The 20,828-nt window shown below is 37.9% G+C and overlaps 1 protein-coding gene across 7 annotated transcripts in view; it reads left to right on the top strand.

The window, feature by feature from the left end:
* The window catches only part of LOC141257345 (calpain-13-like), a 326,649-nt gene that overhangs the window by 176,254 nt on the left and 129,567 nt on the right, over positions 1-20,828 (top strand). For all 7 annotated transcript variants that reach the window (XM_073671805.1, XM_073671804.1, XM_073671809.1 and 4 more), the window contains exons 9-11: positions 484-558; positions 4,075-4,235; positions 4,433-4,587. In XM_073671805.1, coding sequence (XP_073527906.1) covers positions 484-558; positions 4,075-4,235; positions 4,433-4,587 — 391 coding nt within the window. The remainder of the gene's footprint in view (positions 1-483; positions 559-4,074; positions 4,236-4,432; positions 4,588-20,828) is intronic.

The following is a 20,828-nucleotide window of genomic DNA, read 5'->3' as shown; positions in this document are numbered from 1 at the left end:
AAAATTGTCATCTCACGCTGGTCACAAGAAGAAAATGCAGATGACTGAAATTATCATTTCTGTCACTAGATGGCAATTTAGAGTTTTGCATGACAATGACATTTTGACATTACAGCACAGCCTGTGGTCAGGAGTGGTACTGCACAAGCTAAATTTTTATATAAAAATTTCTTGTAGCGTTTCTTCACAAATATGTCACTCACAGCCAGTTCTAACTCTGCTCAATAGCATAAATCATATAATTACACATTATACTTCATACATTTTCAAAATGGTTATTTTATTTATTGATTTCTTTGCATTTGCAATTCCACAGCTGACCTCTTGGTGTGCTAAAGTACAGAACATCAATGATGGAATCAGCGAATAAAGCGCTCATGCGCCACCTAGTGTTCACAGCTGGCGAAACCTGAAAAGCTATAAAGTGCTTCAAAGTAAAATTACCTTCTTTCCTTCTGTACTTAAAATATTTCTCTTCTCCAGAGCACGTCAATGGGATAATGTCAGGCGCGAGATAAAGGAAAAACTGAACACTGACAAGAATGACGGAGAATTTTGGTATATTTATTTAAATGAATTAAAGCTCTGACATATAAGCAGAATCGGAATTAAAGGGAACTTGTCATATGGACTGATCCTTTCACATCAATATCTTATATCAAATGCTACAGAAAAAAATATTTGCCCCTTTTGTTTTTCTGTGGTTTTTATGCTTTAATTTTCCCCAAAACAAATATAAGCAAAAGGGTTTGTGAAAAACAAGTAATCACCCCCGTCCTCCTTCCAAACGCTCTCACAAATGTAATATTTGGTTGTGCCTGTTTTACATCCTACATCTTACAGTTCAAGTCAAAAGATTTTTGGACCACTAATTAAAGGGATATTCTGGATTTTATACGTTTTTTTCATATAGAGTCTCCAAAAATAAGTTAATCCCAGATGCTGTTGTAACTTGCAGTGATCACCTTTAATGTGAATGTAAATTTGTCAGCAAAATGTGCTGCTTCCCTGCTGCGCCTCCACAGGTGAAATAAAGAATTACAGTTTCAGACTTTTCTCAGTTCAAAAATGTAAATTTCCAGCTCACATACCTGCCAACGTTCATAACCCCTTCCCCTAAAAATGTCTATATGTAGATTTATTATATCCCACCTCCGCGCAAACCAAATAAACACTGGATGGTGGAAAGGAAGGAGCTGATCCAAACTGAATCCATTAGATGGAAACTTTATCACATGCTCCAAGGACAAGGAAATCTGGAAATGAATTATCAAAATAATCAGGATATAAACCTGCCCAGAGCATTTGTCAGAGGGAATTTTCTGCATGTTTCTGAAAGAAAAATTAAAATTGTGCAGATAACACAGGGATAATTTTCCTCTTATGACTTCCATTTCTTTTGGCTCATTATTAAAGGGGCGTTACCTTACTAAGGGATGGGGCTTAAAAACGTTATTCTTTACTTTTTTTTTATTTAAAAACGGGGCCCATAATGGTTTTAAAGTAAAAACAAAGTAGAGAAAAAAAAAATAAATAAAAATATATATATATATTATATATATATATATTTTATATATATATATATACACAGTACAAACCAAAAGTTTGGACACACCTTCTCATTTAAAGATTTTTCTGTATTTTCAGGACTATGAAAATTGTACATTCACACTGAAGGCATCAAAACTATGAATTAACACATGTGGAATTATATACTTAACAAAAAAGTGTGAAACAACTGAAAATATGTCTTATATTCTAGGTTCTTCAAAGTAGCTACCTTTTGCTTTGATGACTGCTTTGCACACTCTTGACATTCTCTTGATGAGCTTCAAGAGGTAGTCACCGGAAATGGTCTTCCAACAATCTTGAAGGAGTTCCCAGAGATGCTGAGCACTTGTTGGCCCTTTTGCCTTCGCTCTGCGGTCCAGCTCACCCCAAACCATCTCGATTGGGTTCAGGTCTGGTGACTGTGGAGGCCAGGTCATCGGGCGTAGCACCCCATCACTCTCCTTCTTGGTCAGATAGCCCTTACACAGCCTGGAGGTGTGTTTGGGGTCATTGTCCTGTTGAAAAATAAATGATGGTCCAACTAAACGCAAACCGGATGGAATAGCATGCCGCTGCAAGATGCTGTGGTAGCCATGCTGGTTCAGTATACCTTCAATTTTGAATAAATCCCCAACAGTGTCACCAGCAAAGCACCCCCACACCATCACACCTCCTCCTCCATGCTTCACGATGGGAACCAGGCATGTAGAGTCCATCCGTTCACCTTTTCTGCATCGCACAAAGACACGGTGGTTGGAATCAAAGATCTCAAATTTGGACTCATCAGACCAAAGCACAGATTTCCACTGGTCTAATGTCCATTCCTTGTGTTCTTTAGTCCAAACAAGTCTCTTCTGCTTGTTGCCTGTCCTTAGCAGTGGTTTCCTAGCAGCTATTTTACCATGAAGGCCTGCTGCACAAAGTCTCCTCTTAACAGTTATTGAATAGATGTGTCTGCTGTGAGAACTCTGTGTGGCATTGACCTGGTCTCTAATCTGAGCTGCTGTTAACCTGCGATTTCTGAGGCTGGTGACTCGGATAAACTTATCCTCAGAAGCAGAGGTGACTCTTGGTCTTCCTTTCCTGGGGTGATCATCATGTGAGCCAGTTTCTTTGTAGCGCTTGATGGTTTTTGCAGCTGCACTTGGAGACACTTTCAAAGTTTTCCCAATTTTTCGCACTGACTGACCTTCATTTCTTAAAGTAATGATGGCCACTCGTTTTTCTTTACTTAGCTGCTTTTTTCTTGCCATAATACAAATTCTAACAGTCTATTCAGTAGGACTATCAGCTGTGTATCCACCAGACTTCTGCACAACACAACTGATGGTCCCAACCCCATTTATAAGGCAAGAAATCCCACTTATTAAACCTGACAGGGCACACCTGTGAAGTGAAAACCATTTCCGGTGACGACCTCTTGAAGCTCATCAAGAGAATGCCAAGAGTGTGCAAAGCAGTCATCAAAGCAAAAGGTGGCTACTTTGAAGAACCTAGAATATAAGACATATTTTCAGTTGTTTCACACTTTTTTGTTAAGTATATAATTCCACATGTGTTAATTCATAGTTTTGATGCCTTCAGTGTGAATGTACAATTTTCATAGTCATGAAAATACAGAAAAATCTTAAAATGAGAAGGTGTGTCCAAACTTTTGGTCTTTACTGTATATACACACACACACACACACATTTTTTTCATCCGGGACCCCATCGTTAGTCCATGCTGCTGTTCATGTCCCCAGCGGGTAAAAGGGGCATCGTGGGGCCGCCAGTATACCCATTCAGTAATCATGTGATGTGCTGTCCAAGATGGAAGAGAGAACCAGGAGACTGTTCCCTTTTACTCAGAGAGCAGGCGACTGGCGAAGCCAATCAATAATGTCTGATTGTCTGCAGTGATCACACAATGACCCCTCTCCAAAGGAAGCAACTGAAAGGAAACAATGGCTGTGGAGCAAATGTGGAGGTTGTAGTAATATATACGTCAATTTTTTTATTATTGTAAGAAAACCATAAGTTCATTTTTAAAATAAAAAAGTTGTAGCGGAAAATCTCTTCTCATTCTTGGTCATCAGTGAAGGCTTGTACTGCGGTCAGTTGCCTGACAGCCAGAGGCAGGTATAATCCTGGGATATGAACTTTTATTTATTTCTCATATATCGTAGGTTTTTCTTGTCTTTATAAATAGAGATAAATGGTATTTTAAGAAAGAAGCAAACAGATTTGTCTTTCCTGGTTCTCCGAATCATGACATTGGCTCCTCCGGGATTATGGCTAACAATTTGAGATATTTGGAGCCCTTCATTCTCAGGGATGGCGGAGTCCTAAGACTTGAACCCCCACCTAACTTATTAATAGGATATTAAGTTATACAACTCGTTTAATTATGTCCTTACGGGGGTGAATACTTATGTATTAATTTGTTAATACATTATTAACTATGTGCTGATGACACCTTATGTGTTCTAGGTGTAACAATCATCCTCTGTTTGGTCTTCGTTAATTTTTATTCTACCCATAGGATGTCCTGCGAAGATTTCATGCAAAACTATGTCAAGGTGTACATCTGTAACAACACACCGACTTACATGGATTTCGGAGGCCCCCAGTATGTCTGGGAGACCACCAGCTATTACAACCAGTGGGTGCGGGGCAGCACTGCTGGTGGATGTAGCTCTACAGGTTTGTCACACATTATCTGACTCGGATTTTACATGGATGGCTCCGGCCAAAACCATAAATGCTGTTCCATGATTCTATTGACTTGTAGGATCCTAATGGAACCAACATTGAAAACACAATTTAATGTATATTTTTATTTTAGCCAATAAATTACTTTTACAGACAATTTTTATGTGACTGGTCTCTCTTCTATTCAGAGGATATATGGAAAAATCCCCAGTATATAATCACTCTTCCCGAGTCACAAGGACCAAAGAGGGGAAAAAACGTGACCGTGGCTCTAATGCAGAATCTCAGCAATAACAGTAAAACCAATCCTCAGTGGTTACCTATTGGATTCGCTTTCTGTAAGGTATGAATAAAAGTCCAAAACGTGTGATGGAAGAAAAGTGAATATTGCTTTAAACAAATTACTTTTAATACCAAAGCAAAGATTATACTGACGCAATCTTTACTACAGTACCTCAACCAATAAGTACAAGAATATAACTACTATAATACTGCTCCCTATGTACAAGAATATAACTACTATAATACTGCTCCTATGTGCAAGAATATAACTACTATAATACTGCTCCCATGTACAAGAATATAACTACTATATTACTGCCTGCTATGTACAAAAATATAACTACTATAATACTGCCCCTATGTACAAGAATATAACTACTATAATACTGCCCCTCCATATAAGAATATAACTACTATAATTATAATACTGCCCCCTATGTACAAGAATATAACTACTATAATACTGCTCCTATGTAAAAGAATATAACTACTATAATACTGCCCCTATGTACAAGAATATAACTGCTATAATACTGCCCCCTATGTACAAGAATATAACTACTATAATACTGTCCCTACATGTAAGAATATAACTACTATAATTATAATACTGCTCCTATGTACAAGAATATAACTACTATAATATTGCCCCTATGTACAAGAATATAACTACTATAATACTGCCCCTCCATATAAGAATATAACTACTATAATTATAATACTGCCCCCTATGTACAAGAATATAACTACTATAATACTGCTCCTATGTAAAAGAATATAACTACTATAATACTGCCCCTATGTACAAGAATATAACTGCTATAATACTGCCCCCTATGTACAAGAATATAACTACTATAATACTGTCCCTACATGTAAGAATATAACTACTATAATTATAATACTGCTCCTATGTACAAGAATATAACTACTATAATATTGCCCCTATGTACAAGAATATAACTACTATAATACTGCCCCTATGTACAAGAATATAACTACTATAATACTGCCCCCTATGTACAAGAATATAACTACTATAATACTGCTCCTATGTACAAGAAAATAACTACAATAATATTGCACCCTATGTAGAAGAATATAACTACTATAATACTGCCCCTGTGTACAAGAATATAACTACTATAATACTGCTCCTATGTACAAGAATATAACTACTATAATACTGCTCCTATGTACAAGAATATAACTACTATAATATTGCCACTATGTACAAGAATATAAGTACTATAATACTGCCCCCTATGTAGAAGAAAATAACTACTATAATACTGCCCCCTATGTACAAGAATATAACTACTATAATACTGCTCCTATGTACAAGAATATAACTACTATAACAGTGTCCCCTATGTACAAGAATATAGCTACTATAATACTGCCCCCTATGTACAAGAATATAACTACTATAATACTGCTCCTATGTACAAGAATATAACTACTTTAATACTGCTCCCTATGTACAAGAATATAACTACTATAATACTGCTCCTATGTACAAGAATATAACTACTATAACACTGCCCCTATGTACAAGAATATAACTACTATAATACTGCCCCCTTTGTACAAGAATATAACTACTATAATACTGCTCCTATGTACTAGAATCTAACTACTATAATACTGCTCCTATGTACAAGAATATAACTACTATAATACTGCTCCCTATGTACAAGAATATAACTACTATAATACTGCTCCTATGTACAAGAATATAACTACTATAATACTGCCCTTATGTACAAGAATATAACTACTATAATATTGCCCCTATGTACAAGAATATAACTACTATAATACTGCTCCTATGTACAAGAATATAACTACTATAATACTGCCCCCTATGTACAAGAATATAACTACTATAATACTGCTCCTATGTACAAGAATATAACTACTATAATACTGCTCCTATGTACAAGAATATAACTACTAAAATACTGCTCCTATGTACAAGAATATAACTACTTTAATACTGCTCCCTATGTACAAGAATATAACTACTATAATACTGCTCCTATGTACAAGAATATAACTACTATAATACTGTCCCTACATGTAAGAATATAACTACTATAATTATAATACTGCTCCTATGTACAAGAATATAACTACTTTAATACTGCTCCCTATGTACAAGAATATAACTACTATAATACTGCTCCTATGTACAAGAATATAACTACTATAATACTGCCCCTATGTACAAGAATATAACTACTATAATACTGCCCCCTTTGTACAAGAATATAACTACTATAATACTGCTCCTATGTACTAGAATCTAACTACTATAATACTGCTCCTATGTACAAGAATATAACTACTATAATACTGCTCCCTATGTACAAGAATATAACTACTATAATACTGCTCCTATGTACAAGAATATAACTACTATAATACTGCCCTTATGTACAAGAATATAACTACTATAATATTGCCCCTATGTACAAGAATATAACTACTATAATACTGCTCCTATGTACAAGAATATAACTACTATAATACTGCCCCCTATGTACAAGAATATAACTACTATAATACTGCTCCTATGTACAAGAATATAACTACTATAATACTGCTCCAATGTACAAGAATATAACTACTATAATACTGCTCCTATGTACAAGAATATAACTACTTTAATACTGCTCCCTATGTACAAGAATATAACTACTATAATACTGCTCCTATGTACAAGAATATAACTACTATAATACTGCCCCTATGTACAAGAATATAACTACTATAATACTGCCCCTATGTACAAGAATATAACTACTATAATACTGCTCCTATATTCAAGAATATAACTACTTTAATACTGCCTCCTATGTACAAGAATATAACTACTACAATACTGCTCCTATGTACAAGAATATAACTACTTTAATGCTGCCTCCTATGTACAAGAATATAACTACTATAATACTGCTCCTATGTACAACAATATAACTACTTTAATACTGCCTCCTATGTACAAGAATATAACTACTATAATACTGCTCCAATGTACAAGAATATAACTACTATAATGCTTCCCCTATATACAAGAATATAACTACTATAATACTTCCCCTATGTACAAGAATATAACTACTATTATACTGCTCCTATGTACAAGAATATAACTACTATAATGCTGCCCCTATGTACAAGAATATAACTATTATAACACTGCTCCTATGTACAAGAATATAACTACTATAATACTGACTGCCCCTATGTACAAGAATATAACTATTATAATACTGCTCCTATGTACAAGAATATAACTACTATAATACTGCCCCTATGTACACGAATATAACTACTATAATACTGCCCCCTATGTACAAGAATATAACTACTACAATACTGCCCTTATGTACAAGAATGTAACTTCTATAATACTGCCCCTATGTACACAAATATAACTACTATAATACTGCTCCTATGTACAAGAATATAACTACTATAATTCTGCTCCTATGTACAAGAATATAACTACAATACTTCCCCTATGTACAAGAATATAACTACTACAATACTGCCCCCTATAAACAAGAATATAACTACTATAATACTGCCCCTATGTACACGAATATAACTACTATTATACTGCTCCTATGTATAAGAATATAACTACTATAATACTGCCCCCTATGTACAAGAATATAACTATTATAATACTGCTCCTATGTACAAGAATATAACTACTATTATACTGCTCCTATGTACAAGAATATAACTACTATAATACTGCTCCTATGTACAAGAATATAACTACTATAATACTGCCCCCTATGTACAAGAATATATCTATTATAATACTGCTCCTATGTACAAGAATATAACTACTATAATACTCCCCCTATGTACAAGAATATAACTACTATAATACTGCCCCTATGTACAAGAATATAACTTCTATAATACTGCCCCTATGTACACGAATATAAAAACTATAATACTGCTCCTATGTACAAGAATATAGCTACTATAATACTGCCGCTATGTACAAGAATATAACTACTATAATACTGCCCCCTATGTACAAGAATATAACTACTATAATACTGCTCCTATGTACAAGAATATAACTACTTTAATACTGCTCCCTATGTACAAGAATATAACAACTATAATACTGCTCCTATGTACAAGAATATAACTACTATAATACTGCCCCTATGTACAAGAATATAACTACTATAATACTGCCCCCTTTGTACAAGAATATAACTACTATAATACTGCTCCTATGTACTAGAATCTAACTACTATAATACTGCTCCTATGTACAAGAATATAACTACTATAATACTGCTCCTATGTACAAGAAAATAACTACAATAATATTGCACCCTATGTAGAAGAATATAACTACTATAATACTGCCCCTGTGTACAAGAATATAACTACTATAATATTGCCCCTATGTACAAGAATATAACTACTATAATACTGCCCCTATGTACAAGATAATAACTACTATAATACTGCTCCTATGTACAAGAAAATAACTACAATAATATTGCACCCTATGTAGAAGAATATAACTACTATAATACTGCCCCTGTGTACAAGAATATAACTACTATAATACTGCTCCTATGTACAAGAATATAACTACTATAATACTGCTCCTATGTACAAGAATATAACTACTATAATATTGCCCCTATGTACAAGAATATAAGTACTATAATACTGCCCCCTATGTAGAAGAATATAACTACTATAATACTGCCCCCTATGTACAAGAATATAACTACTATAATACTGCTCCTATGTACAAGAATATAACTGCTATAACAGTGTCCCCTATGTACAAGAATATAACTACTATAATACTGCCCCCTATGTACAAGAATATAACTACTATAATACTGCTCCTATGTACAAGAATATAACTACTTTAATACTGCTCCCTATGTACAAGAATATAACTACTATAATACTGCTCCTATGTACAAGAATATAACTACTATAATACTGCCCCCTATGTACAAGAATATAACTACTATAATACTGCCCCCTTTGTACAAGAATATAACTACTATAATACTGCTCCTATGTACTAGAATCTAACTACTATAATACTGCTCCTATGTACAAGAATATAACTACTATAATACTGCTCCCTATGTACAAGAATATAACTACTATAATACTGCTCCTATGTACAAGAATATAACTACTATAATACTGCCCTTATGTACAAGAATATAACTACTATAATATTGCCCCTATGTACAAGAATATAACTACTATAATACTGCTCCTATCTACAAGAATATAACTACTATAATACTGCCCCCTATGTACAAGAATATAACTACTATAATACTGCTCCTATGTACAAGAATATAACTACTATAATACTGCTCCTATGTACAAGAATATAACTACTATAATACTGCTCCTATGTACAAGAATATAACTACTTTAATACTGCTCCCTATGTACAAGAATATAACTACTATAATACTGCTCCTATGTACAAGAATATAACTACTATAATACTGCCCCTATGTACAAGAATATAACTACTATAATACTGCCCTTATGTACAAGAATATAACTACTATAATACTGCCCCTATGTACAAGAATATAACTACTATAATACTGCTCCTATGTACAAGAATATAACTACTTTAATACTGCCTCCTATGTACAAGAATATAACTGCTATAATACTGCTCCTATGTACAAGAATATAACTACTTTAATACTGCCTCCTATGTACAAGAATATAACTACTATAATACTGCTCCTATGTACAAGAATATAACTACTTTAATACTGCCTCCTATGTACAAGAATATAACTACTATAATACTGCTCCAATGTACAAGAATATAACTACTATAATGCTTCCCCTATATACAAGAATATAACTACTATAATACTTCCCCTATGTACAAGAATATAACTACTATTATACTGCTCCTATGTACAAGAATATAACTACTATAATGCTGACCCTATGTACAAGAATATAACTATTATAACACTGCTCCTATGTACAAGAATATAACTACTATAATACTGCCCCTATGTACACGAATATAACTACTATAATACTGCCCCCTATGTACAAGAATATAACTACTACAATACTGCCCCTATGTACAAGAATGTAACTTCTATAATACTGCCCCTATGTACACAAATATAACTACTATAATACTGCTCCTATGTACAAGAATATAACTACTATAATTCTGCTCCTATGTACAAGAATATAACTACAATACTTTCCCTATGTACAAGAATATAACTACTACAATACTGCCCCCTATAAACAAGAATATAACTACTATAATACTGCCCCTATGTACACGAATATAACTACTATTATACTGCTCCTATGTACAAGAATATAACTACTATAATACTGCCCCCTATGTACAAGAATATAACTATTATAATACTGCTCCTATGTACACGAATATAACTACTATGATACTGCTTCTATGTACAAGAATATAACTACTATAATACTGCTCCTATGTACAAGAATATAACTACTATAATACTGCCCCCTATGTACAAGAATATATCTATTATAATACTGCTCCTATGTACAAAAATATAACTACTATAATACTCCCCCTATGTACAAGAATATAACTACTATAATACTGCCCCTATGTACAAGAATATAACTTCTATAATACTGCCCCTATGTACACGAATATAAAAACTATAATACTGCTCCTATGTACAAGAATATAGCTACTATAATACTGCCCCTATGTACAAGAATATAACTACTATAATACTGCCCCCTATGTACAAGAATATAACTACTATAATACTGCCCCCTATGTACAAGAATATAACTACTATAATACTGCTCCTATGTACAAGAATATAACTACTTTAATACTGCTCCCTATGTACAAGAATATAACTACTATAATACTGCTCCTATGTACAAGAATATAACTACTATAATACTGCCCCTATGTACAAGAATATAACTACTATAATACTGCTCCTATGTACTAGAATCTAACTACTATAATACTGCTCCTATGTACAAGAATATAACTACTATAATACTGCTCCCTATGTACAAGAATATAACTACTATAATACTGCTCCTATGTACAAGAATATAACTACTATAATACTGCCCTTATGTACAAGAATATAACTACTATAATATTGCCCCTATGTACAAGAATATAACTACTATAATACTGCTCCTATGTACAAGAATATAACTACTATAATACTGCTACTATGTACAAGAATATAACTACTAAAATACTGCTCCTATGTACAAGAATATAACTACTATAATACTGCTCCTATGTAGAGATGAGCGTTGTTCTACTCGAACTGTTCGCCAATCTCAAATTCGAGCTGTTTTGGGCGGTGTTCGAGCCGTTCGGCGAACACGAACAATTTGAGAAAAATTCGGCTGTTCGAGGTTATGTTCGATAACTGTTCGTGCACCAAAATCATAACTGGATTTTTTCTCAGTAATGATGAAAATTAATGTTAATACGCAGTTTGAGTGTACAGCGGGGTGGGGGGAGGGGCAGGGGATGGATCTCTGCAGGAACAATGAAGATCTCCATTTTTTTTTCTCTTTCCCGCATTTACAGTGGGGAGGTGCAATCTGTCAGCCTATCAGCAGCGCACACACGGAGCGAAGTGCTTTTTTTCACACAAGCAAGGGCATGTGTCATTGGCAGTGTATGTCACATGTCCTTGCCCTATAAGACCCAGCCATTTTCCCCGTCGCCAGCATTTTCTCACTGCTGCAGCTGCGTGTTAGACGGCACCGCTGTTGCTGTGTGCGCTATACCTTGTTAATTTCAAGCCAATTTTCGCACAAATCTACAGGTAGCTTGGGAGTAGGGAATAGTTGTGATTGCAGTCCTTTTAAGGACTAGGTTACAGCATTTCCTACGACTTTTATCAGGCAGGTCTGTGCTCTTAAATAGATAGGTTGTGGGAGTAAAGACTAATTGTAATTGGAGTCCTTTTCAGGACTAGGTTACATCAGTTCCTATCAGTTTTTGCCAGGCAGGTCTGTGCCAGTGCTGTGCAAGTTTTTTTCACAGCATTTGGCTGAATCTAGCAAAGCTAATCCTTTTTGGCCTATTGCAGAGTGTGTTAGTCAGTGGAGTAGCCTATCTGTGTTGCAAGATATACCACCTATGTATAGAATACCAATTTTTTTACTGCACCTAGTGAAGTAAAATCTTTTGGGCATAGCATCATTCTATTAGTCCATCTATACTGACCTCCATCAGGTTGCAAACTGAATCTAATTTTTTTCTGCATCTAGCTCTGAAAAAATATTTGGCCTTCTAGCAGTGTGTGGGACTTGTTCTATTAGTCCATCTATACTGACCTCCATCAGGTTGCAAACTGAATATATTTTTTTCTGCATCTACCTCTGAAAAAATATTGGGCTTCTAGCTGTGTGTGGGACTTGTTGTATTAGTCCATCTATACTGACCTCCATCAGGTTGCAAACTGAATATATTTTTTTCTGCATCTACCTCTGAAAAAATATTGGGCTTCTAGCTGTGTGTGGGTCTTGTTCTATTAATCCATCTATACAGACCTCCATCAGGTTGCAAACTGAATATAATTTTTTTCTGCATCTAGCTCTGAAAAAATATTTGGCCTTCTAGTAGTGTGTGGGACTTTCTCTGTTAGTCCATCTATACTGACCTCCATCAGGTTGCAAACTGAATATATTTTTTTCTGCATCTACCTCTGAAAAAATATTGGGCTTCTAGCTGTGTGTGGGTCTTGTTCTATTAATCCATCTATACTGACCTCCATCAGGTTGCAAACTGAATATAATTTTTTTCTGCATCTAGCTCTGAAAAAATATTTGGCCTTCTAGTAGTGTGTGGGACTTTCTCTATTAGTCCATCTATACTGACCTCCATCAGGTTGCAAATTAAAAATAATTTTTATCTGCATCTACAGTACCTCTGAAAAAATATTTAGGCTTCTAGCTGTGTGTGGGACTTGTTGTATTAGTCCATCTATACTGACCTCCATCAGGTTGCAAACTGAATATATTTTTTTCTGCATCTACCTCTGAAAAAATATTGGGCTTCTAGCTGTGTGTGGGTCTTGTTCTATTAATCCATCTATACAGACCTCCATCAGGTTGCAAACTGAATATAATTTTTTTCTGCATCTAGCTCTGAAAAAATATTTGGCCTTCTAGCTGTGTGTGGGACTTGTTCTATTAGTCCATCTATACTGACCTCCATCAGGTTGCAAACTGAATATATTTTTTTCTGCATCTACCTCTGAAAAAATATTGGGCTTCTAGCTGTGTGTGGGACTTGTTGTATTAGTCCATCTATACTGACCTCCATCAGGTTGCAAACTGAATATATTTTTTTCTGCATCTACCTCTGAAAAAATATTGGGCTTCTAGCTGTGTGTGGGTCTTGTTCTATTAATCCATCTATACAGACCTCCATCAGGTTGCAAACTGAATATAATTTTTTTCTGCATCTAGCTCTGAAAAAATATTTGGCCTTCTAGCAGTGTGTGGGACTTGTTCTATTAGTCCACCTATACTGACCTCCATCAGGTTGCAAATTCAAAATAATTTTTTGTATGCATCTAGCTCTGAAAAAATATTTGGCCTTCTAGCAGTGTGTGGGACTTTCTCTGTTAGTCCATCTATACTGACCTCCATCAGGTTGCAAATTAAAAATAATTTTTATCTGCATCTACAGTACCTCTGAAAAAATATTTGGGCTTCTAGCTGTGTGTGGGACTTGTTGTATTAGTCCATCTATACTGACCTCCATCAGGTTGCAAACTGAATATATTTTTTTCTGCATCTACCTCTGAAAAAATATTGGGCTTCTAGCTGTGTGTGGGTCTTGTTCTATTAATCCATCTATACAGACCTCCATCAGGTTGCAAACTGAATATAATTTTTTTCTGCATCTACCTCTGAAAAAATATTGGGCTTCTAGCTGTGTGTGGGACTTGTTGTATTAGTCCATCTATACTGACCTCCATCAGGTTGCAAACTGAATATATTTTTTTCTGCATCTACCTCTGAAAAAATATTGGGCTTCTAGCTGTGTGTGGGACTTGTTATATTAATCCATCTATACAGACCTCCATCAGGTTGCAAACTGAATATATTTTTTTCTGCATCTACCTCTGAAAAAATTTTGGGCTTCTAGCTGTGTGTGGGACTTGTTGTATTAGTCCATCTATACTGACCTCCATCAGGTTGCAAACTGAATATATTTTTTTCTGCATCTACCTCTGAAAAAATATTGGGCTTCTAGCTGTGTGTGGGACTTGTTGTATTAGTCCATCTATACTGACCTCCATCAGGTTGCAAACTGAATATATTTTTTTCTGCATCTACCTCTGAAAAAATATTGGGCTTCTAGCTGTGTGTGGGTCTTGTTCTATTAATCCATCTATACAGACCTCCATCAGGTTGCAAACTGAATATAATTTTTTTCTGCATCTAGCTCTGAAAAAATATTTGGCCTTCTAGCAGTGTGTGGGACTTGTTCTATTAGTCCACCTATACTGACCTCCATCAGGTTGCAAATTCAAAATAATTTTTTGTATGCATCTAGCTCTGAAAAAATATTTGGCCTTCTAGCAGTGTGTGGGACTTTCTCTGTTAGTCCATCTATACTGACCTCCATCAGGTTGCAAACTGAATCTAATTTTTTTCTGCATCTAGCTCTGAAAAAATATTTGGCCTTCTAGCAGTGTGTGGGACTTGTTCTATTAGTCCACCTATACTGACCTCCATCAGGTTGCAAACTGAATATATTTTTTTCTGCATCTACCTCTGAAAAAATATTGGGCTTCTAGCTGTGTGTGGGACTTGTTGTATTAATCCATCTATACAGACCTCCATCAGGTTGCAAACTGAATATAATTTTTTTCTGCATCTAGCTCTGAAAAAATATTTGGCCTTCTAGTAGTGTGTGGGACTTTCTCTGTTAGTCCATCTATACTGACCTCCATCAGGTTGCAAACTGAATATGTTTTTTTCTGCATCTACCTCTGAAAAAATATTGGGCTTCTAGCTGTGTGTGGGTCTTGTTCTATTAATCCATCTATACTGACCTCCATCAGGTTGCAAACTGAATATAATTTTTTTCTGCATCTAGCTCTGAAAAAATATTTGGCCTTCTAGTAGTGTGTCGGACTTTCTCTATTAGTCAATCTATACTGACCTCCATCAGGTTGCAAATTAAAAATAATTTTTATCTGCATCTACAGTACCTCTGAAAAAATATTTGGGCTTCTAGCTGTGTGTGGGACTTGTTGTATTAGTCCATTTATACTGACCTCCATCAGGTTGCAAACTGAATATATTTTTTTCTGCATCTACCTCTGAAAAAATATTGGGCTTCTAGCTGTGTGTGGGACTTGTTGTATTAGTCCATCTATACTGACCTCCATCAGGTTGCAAACTGAATATATTTTTTTCTGCATCTACCTCTGAAAAAATATTGGGCTTCTAGCTGTGTGTGGGTCTTGTTCTATTAATCCATCTATACAGACCTCCATCAGGTTGCAAACTGAATATAATTTTTTTCTGCATCTAGCTCTGAAAAAATATTGGCCTTCTAGCAGTGTGTGGGACTTGTTCTATTAGTCCACCTATACTGACCTCCATCAGGTTGCAGATTCAAAATAATTTTTTGTATGCATCTAGCTCTGAAAAAATATTTGGCCTTCTAGCAGTGTGTGGGACTTTCTCTGTTAGTCCATCTATACTGACCTCCATTAGGTTGCAAATTAAAAATAATTTTTATCTGCATCTACAGTACCTCTGAAAAAATATTTGGGCTTCTAGCTGTGTGTGGGTCTTGTTCTATTAATCCATCTATACAGATCTCCATCAGGTTGCAAACTGAATATAATTTTTTTCTGCATCTACCTCTGAAAAAATATTGGCCTTCTAGCTGTGTGTGGGACTTGTTGTATTAGTCCATCTATACTGACCTCCATCAGGTTGCAAACTGAATATATTTTTTTCTGCATCTACCTCTGAAAAAATATTGGGCTTCTAGCTGTGTGTGGGACTTGTTCTATTAATCCATCTATACAGACCTCCATCAGGTTGCAAACTGAATATATTTTTTTCTGCATCTACCTCTGAAAAAATATTGGGCTTCTAGCTGTGTGTGGGACTTGTTGTATTAGTCCATCTATACTGACCTCCATCAGGTTGCAAACTGAATATATTTTTTTCTGCATCTACCTCTGAAAAAATATTGGGCTTCTAGCTGTGTGTGGGTCTTGTTCTATTAATCCATCTATACAGACCTCCATCAGGTTGCAAACTGAATATAATTTTTTTCTGCATCTAGCTCTGAAAAAATATTTGGCCTTCTAGCAGTGTGTGGGACTTGTTCTATTAGTCCACCTATACTGACCTCCATCAGGTTGCAAATTCAAAATAATTTTTTGTATGCATCTAGCTCTGAAAAAATATTTGGCCTTCTAGCAGTGTGTGGGACTTTCTCTGTTAGTCCATCTATACTGACCTCCATCAGGTTGCAAACTGAATCTAATTTTTTTCTGCATCTAACCCAGCCAATAGTTTTGGCCTAATACCACAGTTTGGCCACTCAGCTCTGCTCGGTTACCATCCATTGTTTTTTTGTGCAAACAACTCCAGAGTTGTGAATTAGTTAACCACCAAAATGAGTGGAAAAAGGCCTGCTGCTGGTGGAAAGGGGAATAGGCGTGTTGGGAAGGGGAAAAAAGGTTGTGTCCGTGGGGTAGGTGTTAAAGCAACAGTAACATCTGCAGAAGAAAGACCATCTTCCAGCCAAACTAAAATGTCTACTTCTTTTAGCGGACAATGTGATAAGATCCCTTTCTTACGGCCACGCCAATCACTACAAATTCCAGATGAGGCACAAAAACAGCAGGTGCTTCAACGGATATCAAGTGCTCCTTTAAGTGGGCTCTCCTCCACATCAACTTCAACATCACAAATACTCCAGTCCTCAAAGGTGTCACCCAAATCGCACTTGCTTCCTCACAGCTCCCAAATCTCCAGCTGCCCGTCTGAGTATGAGGTAGAACAGATGGTTGAGTCTGCAGAGCTGTTTACTCATACTATAGCCTGGGAATCAGAGGTCGACTCCAGCGCTTCTGTGAATCCAGACGAGGAAATGATCTGCACTGATGCCGAGAATCTTTATGAGTCGGATCCAGGACCAGACGCAGAAGGTTCTGACCATAATGTAGACCCTCATTCCCAAACTGTAACTCCTGTTGGTGGAGACAATGAGGAAGACGATGATAAGACTCAAATACCTGATTGGAGCGACAACTTTAGTTTTTTGTCAGGGCAGGAACAGGTTGGCTCTGAGGACGACGGGTGTGATAACACACAGGGTGATGATGATGAGGTTGGAGATCCCACTTACTGTCAACCCACAGTCAGCCAAGAGATGAGGTCATCAGAGGAGGTGGAGGAAGATGCTAGTGACGACGAGGTCAGGTTGCGCCTTCCTGGACAGAGACGTAGTACTGGAAGCACGTCAACAACTGCATCCTCAAACACAACTCTGCCTCTCACCACAAGTCGTGGTGGCTCTTCAGGTCGCATGGGTGCTAAGCCTTGCATAGCCTGGGCATTTTTTCAGATCGATAAAGATGACCCAACTCATGTTATCTGTAACATTTGTCAGCAAAAGCTAAGTAGAGGCCAAAAAATACATAGTTTGAGTACTTCATGCATGAACCGGCACATGGACATGAAGCATAAGTTGCAGTGGGAAGCTCAGTGTGCTACAATGCGGCCTAGCCGGCCGGGCCAACCACCGTCTGCCATATCTTGTGCATCCGCGGCCTCTTCATCCTCTGTGACTGGGGGGACAGCAGTCACACCTGTTTTGGGGCGCAGACCTGCCACCTCTTTACCCGCAACAGCCAGCGTGATTGGCAGGTCATCATTTTCTTTGGAGGTGGTAACACCAGCTGGTGTTGAGCGCTGTCCGACATCGATAGCACCACCTTTGGATCAAGGCAACCTAACATGTCCGCCTGCATCTTCCTCACAGACCGGCAGTTTGCCGGGGACACCCTTATCAACCCCGTCTAAGCACAATAGCCAGCCCTCGGTCCCTCAGATGTGGACAAGTAAAAGACCATTTCCTCCTAGCCATGAGAAAGCTAAGAGGTTGAATTTCACCATCTGCAAGCTCTTGGCTACAGAAATGCTGCCTTTCCGCCTGGTGGACACATAGGATTTTCGAGACCTTATGTCCGTCGCAGTGCCCCAGTACCAGATGCCCAGTCGGCACTACTTCTCAAAGAAAGGTGTGCCTGCGCTCCACCAGCATGTCGCACACAACATCACCGCTTCTTTGAGAAACTCTGTGTGTAACAGGGTGCATTTCACCACAGACACTTGGACGAGTAGGCATGGACAGGGGCGTTACATGTCGCTGACTGGGCACTGGGTAACTATGGTGACAGCAGGACAAGGGGCTGCTGTCCAAGTCTTGCCGTCCCCACGAGTTGTGCGTCAATCCTCTTTATGTCAAAGTTCCTCCACTGCTTCTGCCTCCTCAACCTCCTCTCGGTCTTCCACCTGCACCCAAAGCCTGTCTGGTCATGCCACAAGCTTTCTAACTGCGCAGAAGGGATCCTGCACACCTCCTTACTATGCTGGCAGTAGGGCTCAACGTCATCAGGCGGTTTTTACTTTGAAATGTCTGGGAAATGTGAGTCACACAGCTGAGGAGTTATGGTCAGCTTTGGAGAACCAATTTCATGAATGGTTGTCTCCACTGGACCTGAAACCAGGGAAGGCCGTGTGCGACAATGCTGCAAACCTGGGTGCGGCCCTTCGCCGGGGCAATGTCACACACGTGCCTTGTATGGCTCACGTGTTGAACCTGGTTGTCCAGCAATTTTTAGCCCACTATCCCAGACTAGATGGCCTTCTGCAGAGGGCACGGTCGCTGTGTGCTCACTTCCGCCGTTCGCATCCCGCAGCTCAGCGACTTACATCTCTACAGAAGTCGTTGGGCCTGCCACTTCACCGGCTAAAATGCGATGTGCCTACCCGGTGGAATTCAACTCTGCACATGTTGCAGCGACTGTGGCAGCACCGACAAGCCCTGGTGCAATACGTTCTGACGTATAGCCTGGGCCAACGAGATCCAGAGGTGGGGCAAATCACGCTGGAGGAGTGGTCTCAGATCAGGGACCTATGCACCCTTCTGCACAGTTTTGAAATGGCGACGAAGATGTTTAGTGCTGACGATGCCATTATCAGCATGACTATTCCGGTGATTTACATGCTGGAGCACATGTTAAACAGAATTCGGAGTCAGGTGGTGGCACAAGAGGAGGTGGAGGAAGTAGAGGAGGAGGAGTTGTATGCGGAAGGGCTAACATCTGCAAGGTCCAGATGGTCGGCAGCACCAAGGCGGCAGGCATGTGAGGGTGGGGGAGATGGTTTTACCAGGGCGCATGGTAGCAGCCAAACTAGTGAGGAAGGTGCAGGAGCCCAGGAAGAAGTGGAGGACGAACTGATGGAAGACTCATCAGATGAGGGAGACCTTGATCACATTTCTGTTGTGCGAGGTTGGGGGGAGAGGACAGAGGAAGGAAGCATGATTGTTACCTCGCCACCAACACAACAGGGACTTGGTGCTCCTGGATGCGCAACACACATGAGTGCCTTCTTGCTGCACTACCTGCAACATGACCCTCGAATTGTGAGAATTAGAAATAATCCTGACTACTGGGTTGCCACACTGTTAGATCCCCGGTACAAAAGTAAATATGCCGAAATTATTCCTGCCATAGAAAGGGATGCACGCATGCAGGAGTATCAGCAGAGACTGTTGCAGAATCTTACATGTGCTTTTCCACAAAACACCAGTGGTGCACGTAGTGAATCTCACAGTTCCAACTTGCCAACCGTGGGACCGTCAAGTGTTCAGCACTCAAACCGTAACAGAACCACAGTATCTGCTGGTAACATCAATTTTGCGGAATCATTTCACCACTTTTTTAGCCCATCCTTTGCAAGGCCACAGGAGACAAGAAGTCTGACACATAGTCAACGCCTAGAGACGATGGTACAGGAGTATCTCCAAGTAAACATTGAAGCCACGACTGTGTCACTGGACCCTTGCTCTTTTTGGGCTTCCAATCTGGATAAATGGCCGGAGCTAGCCACTTACGCCTTGGAGATCTTGTCATGCCCCGCAGCCAGCGTTCTGTCTGAACGTGTGTTCAGCGCTGCTGGTGGTGTGCTGACAGA

Source organism: Phyllobates terribilis, unplaced genomic scaffold (genome assembly GCF_046119375.1).
Source record: "Phyllobates terribilis strain yellow unplaced genomic scaffold, ASM4611937v1 Scaffold_3__8_contigs__length_932513732, whole genome shotgun sequence".
Classification (NCBI taxonomy): domain Eukaryota; kingdom Metazoa; phylum Chordata; class Amphibia; order Anura; family Dendrobatidae; genus Phyllobates; species Phyllobates terribilis.
Note: the sequence above shows the minus strand (reverse complement) of the source record. Positions and strands in the feature narration are given on the sequence as shown.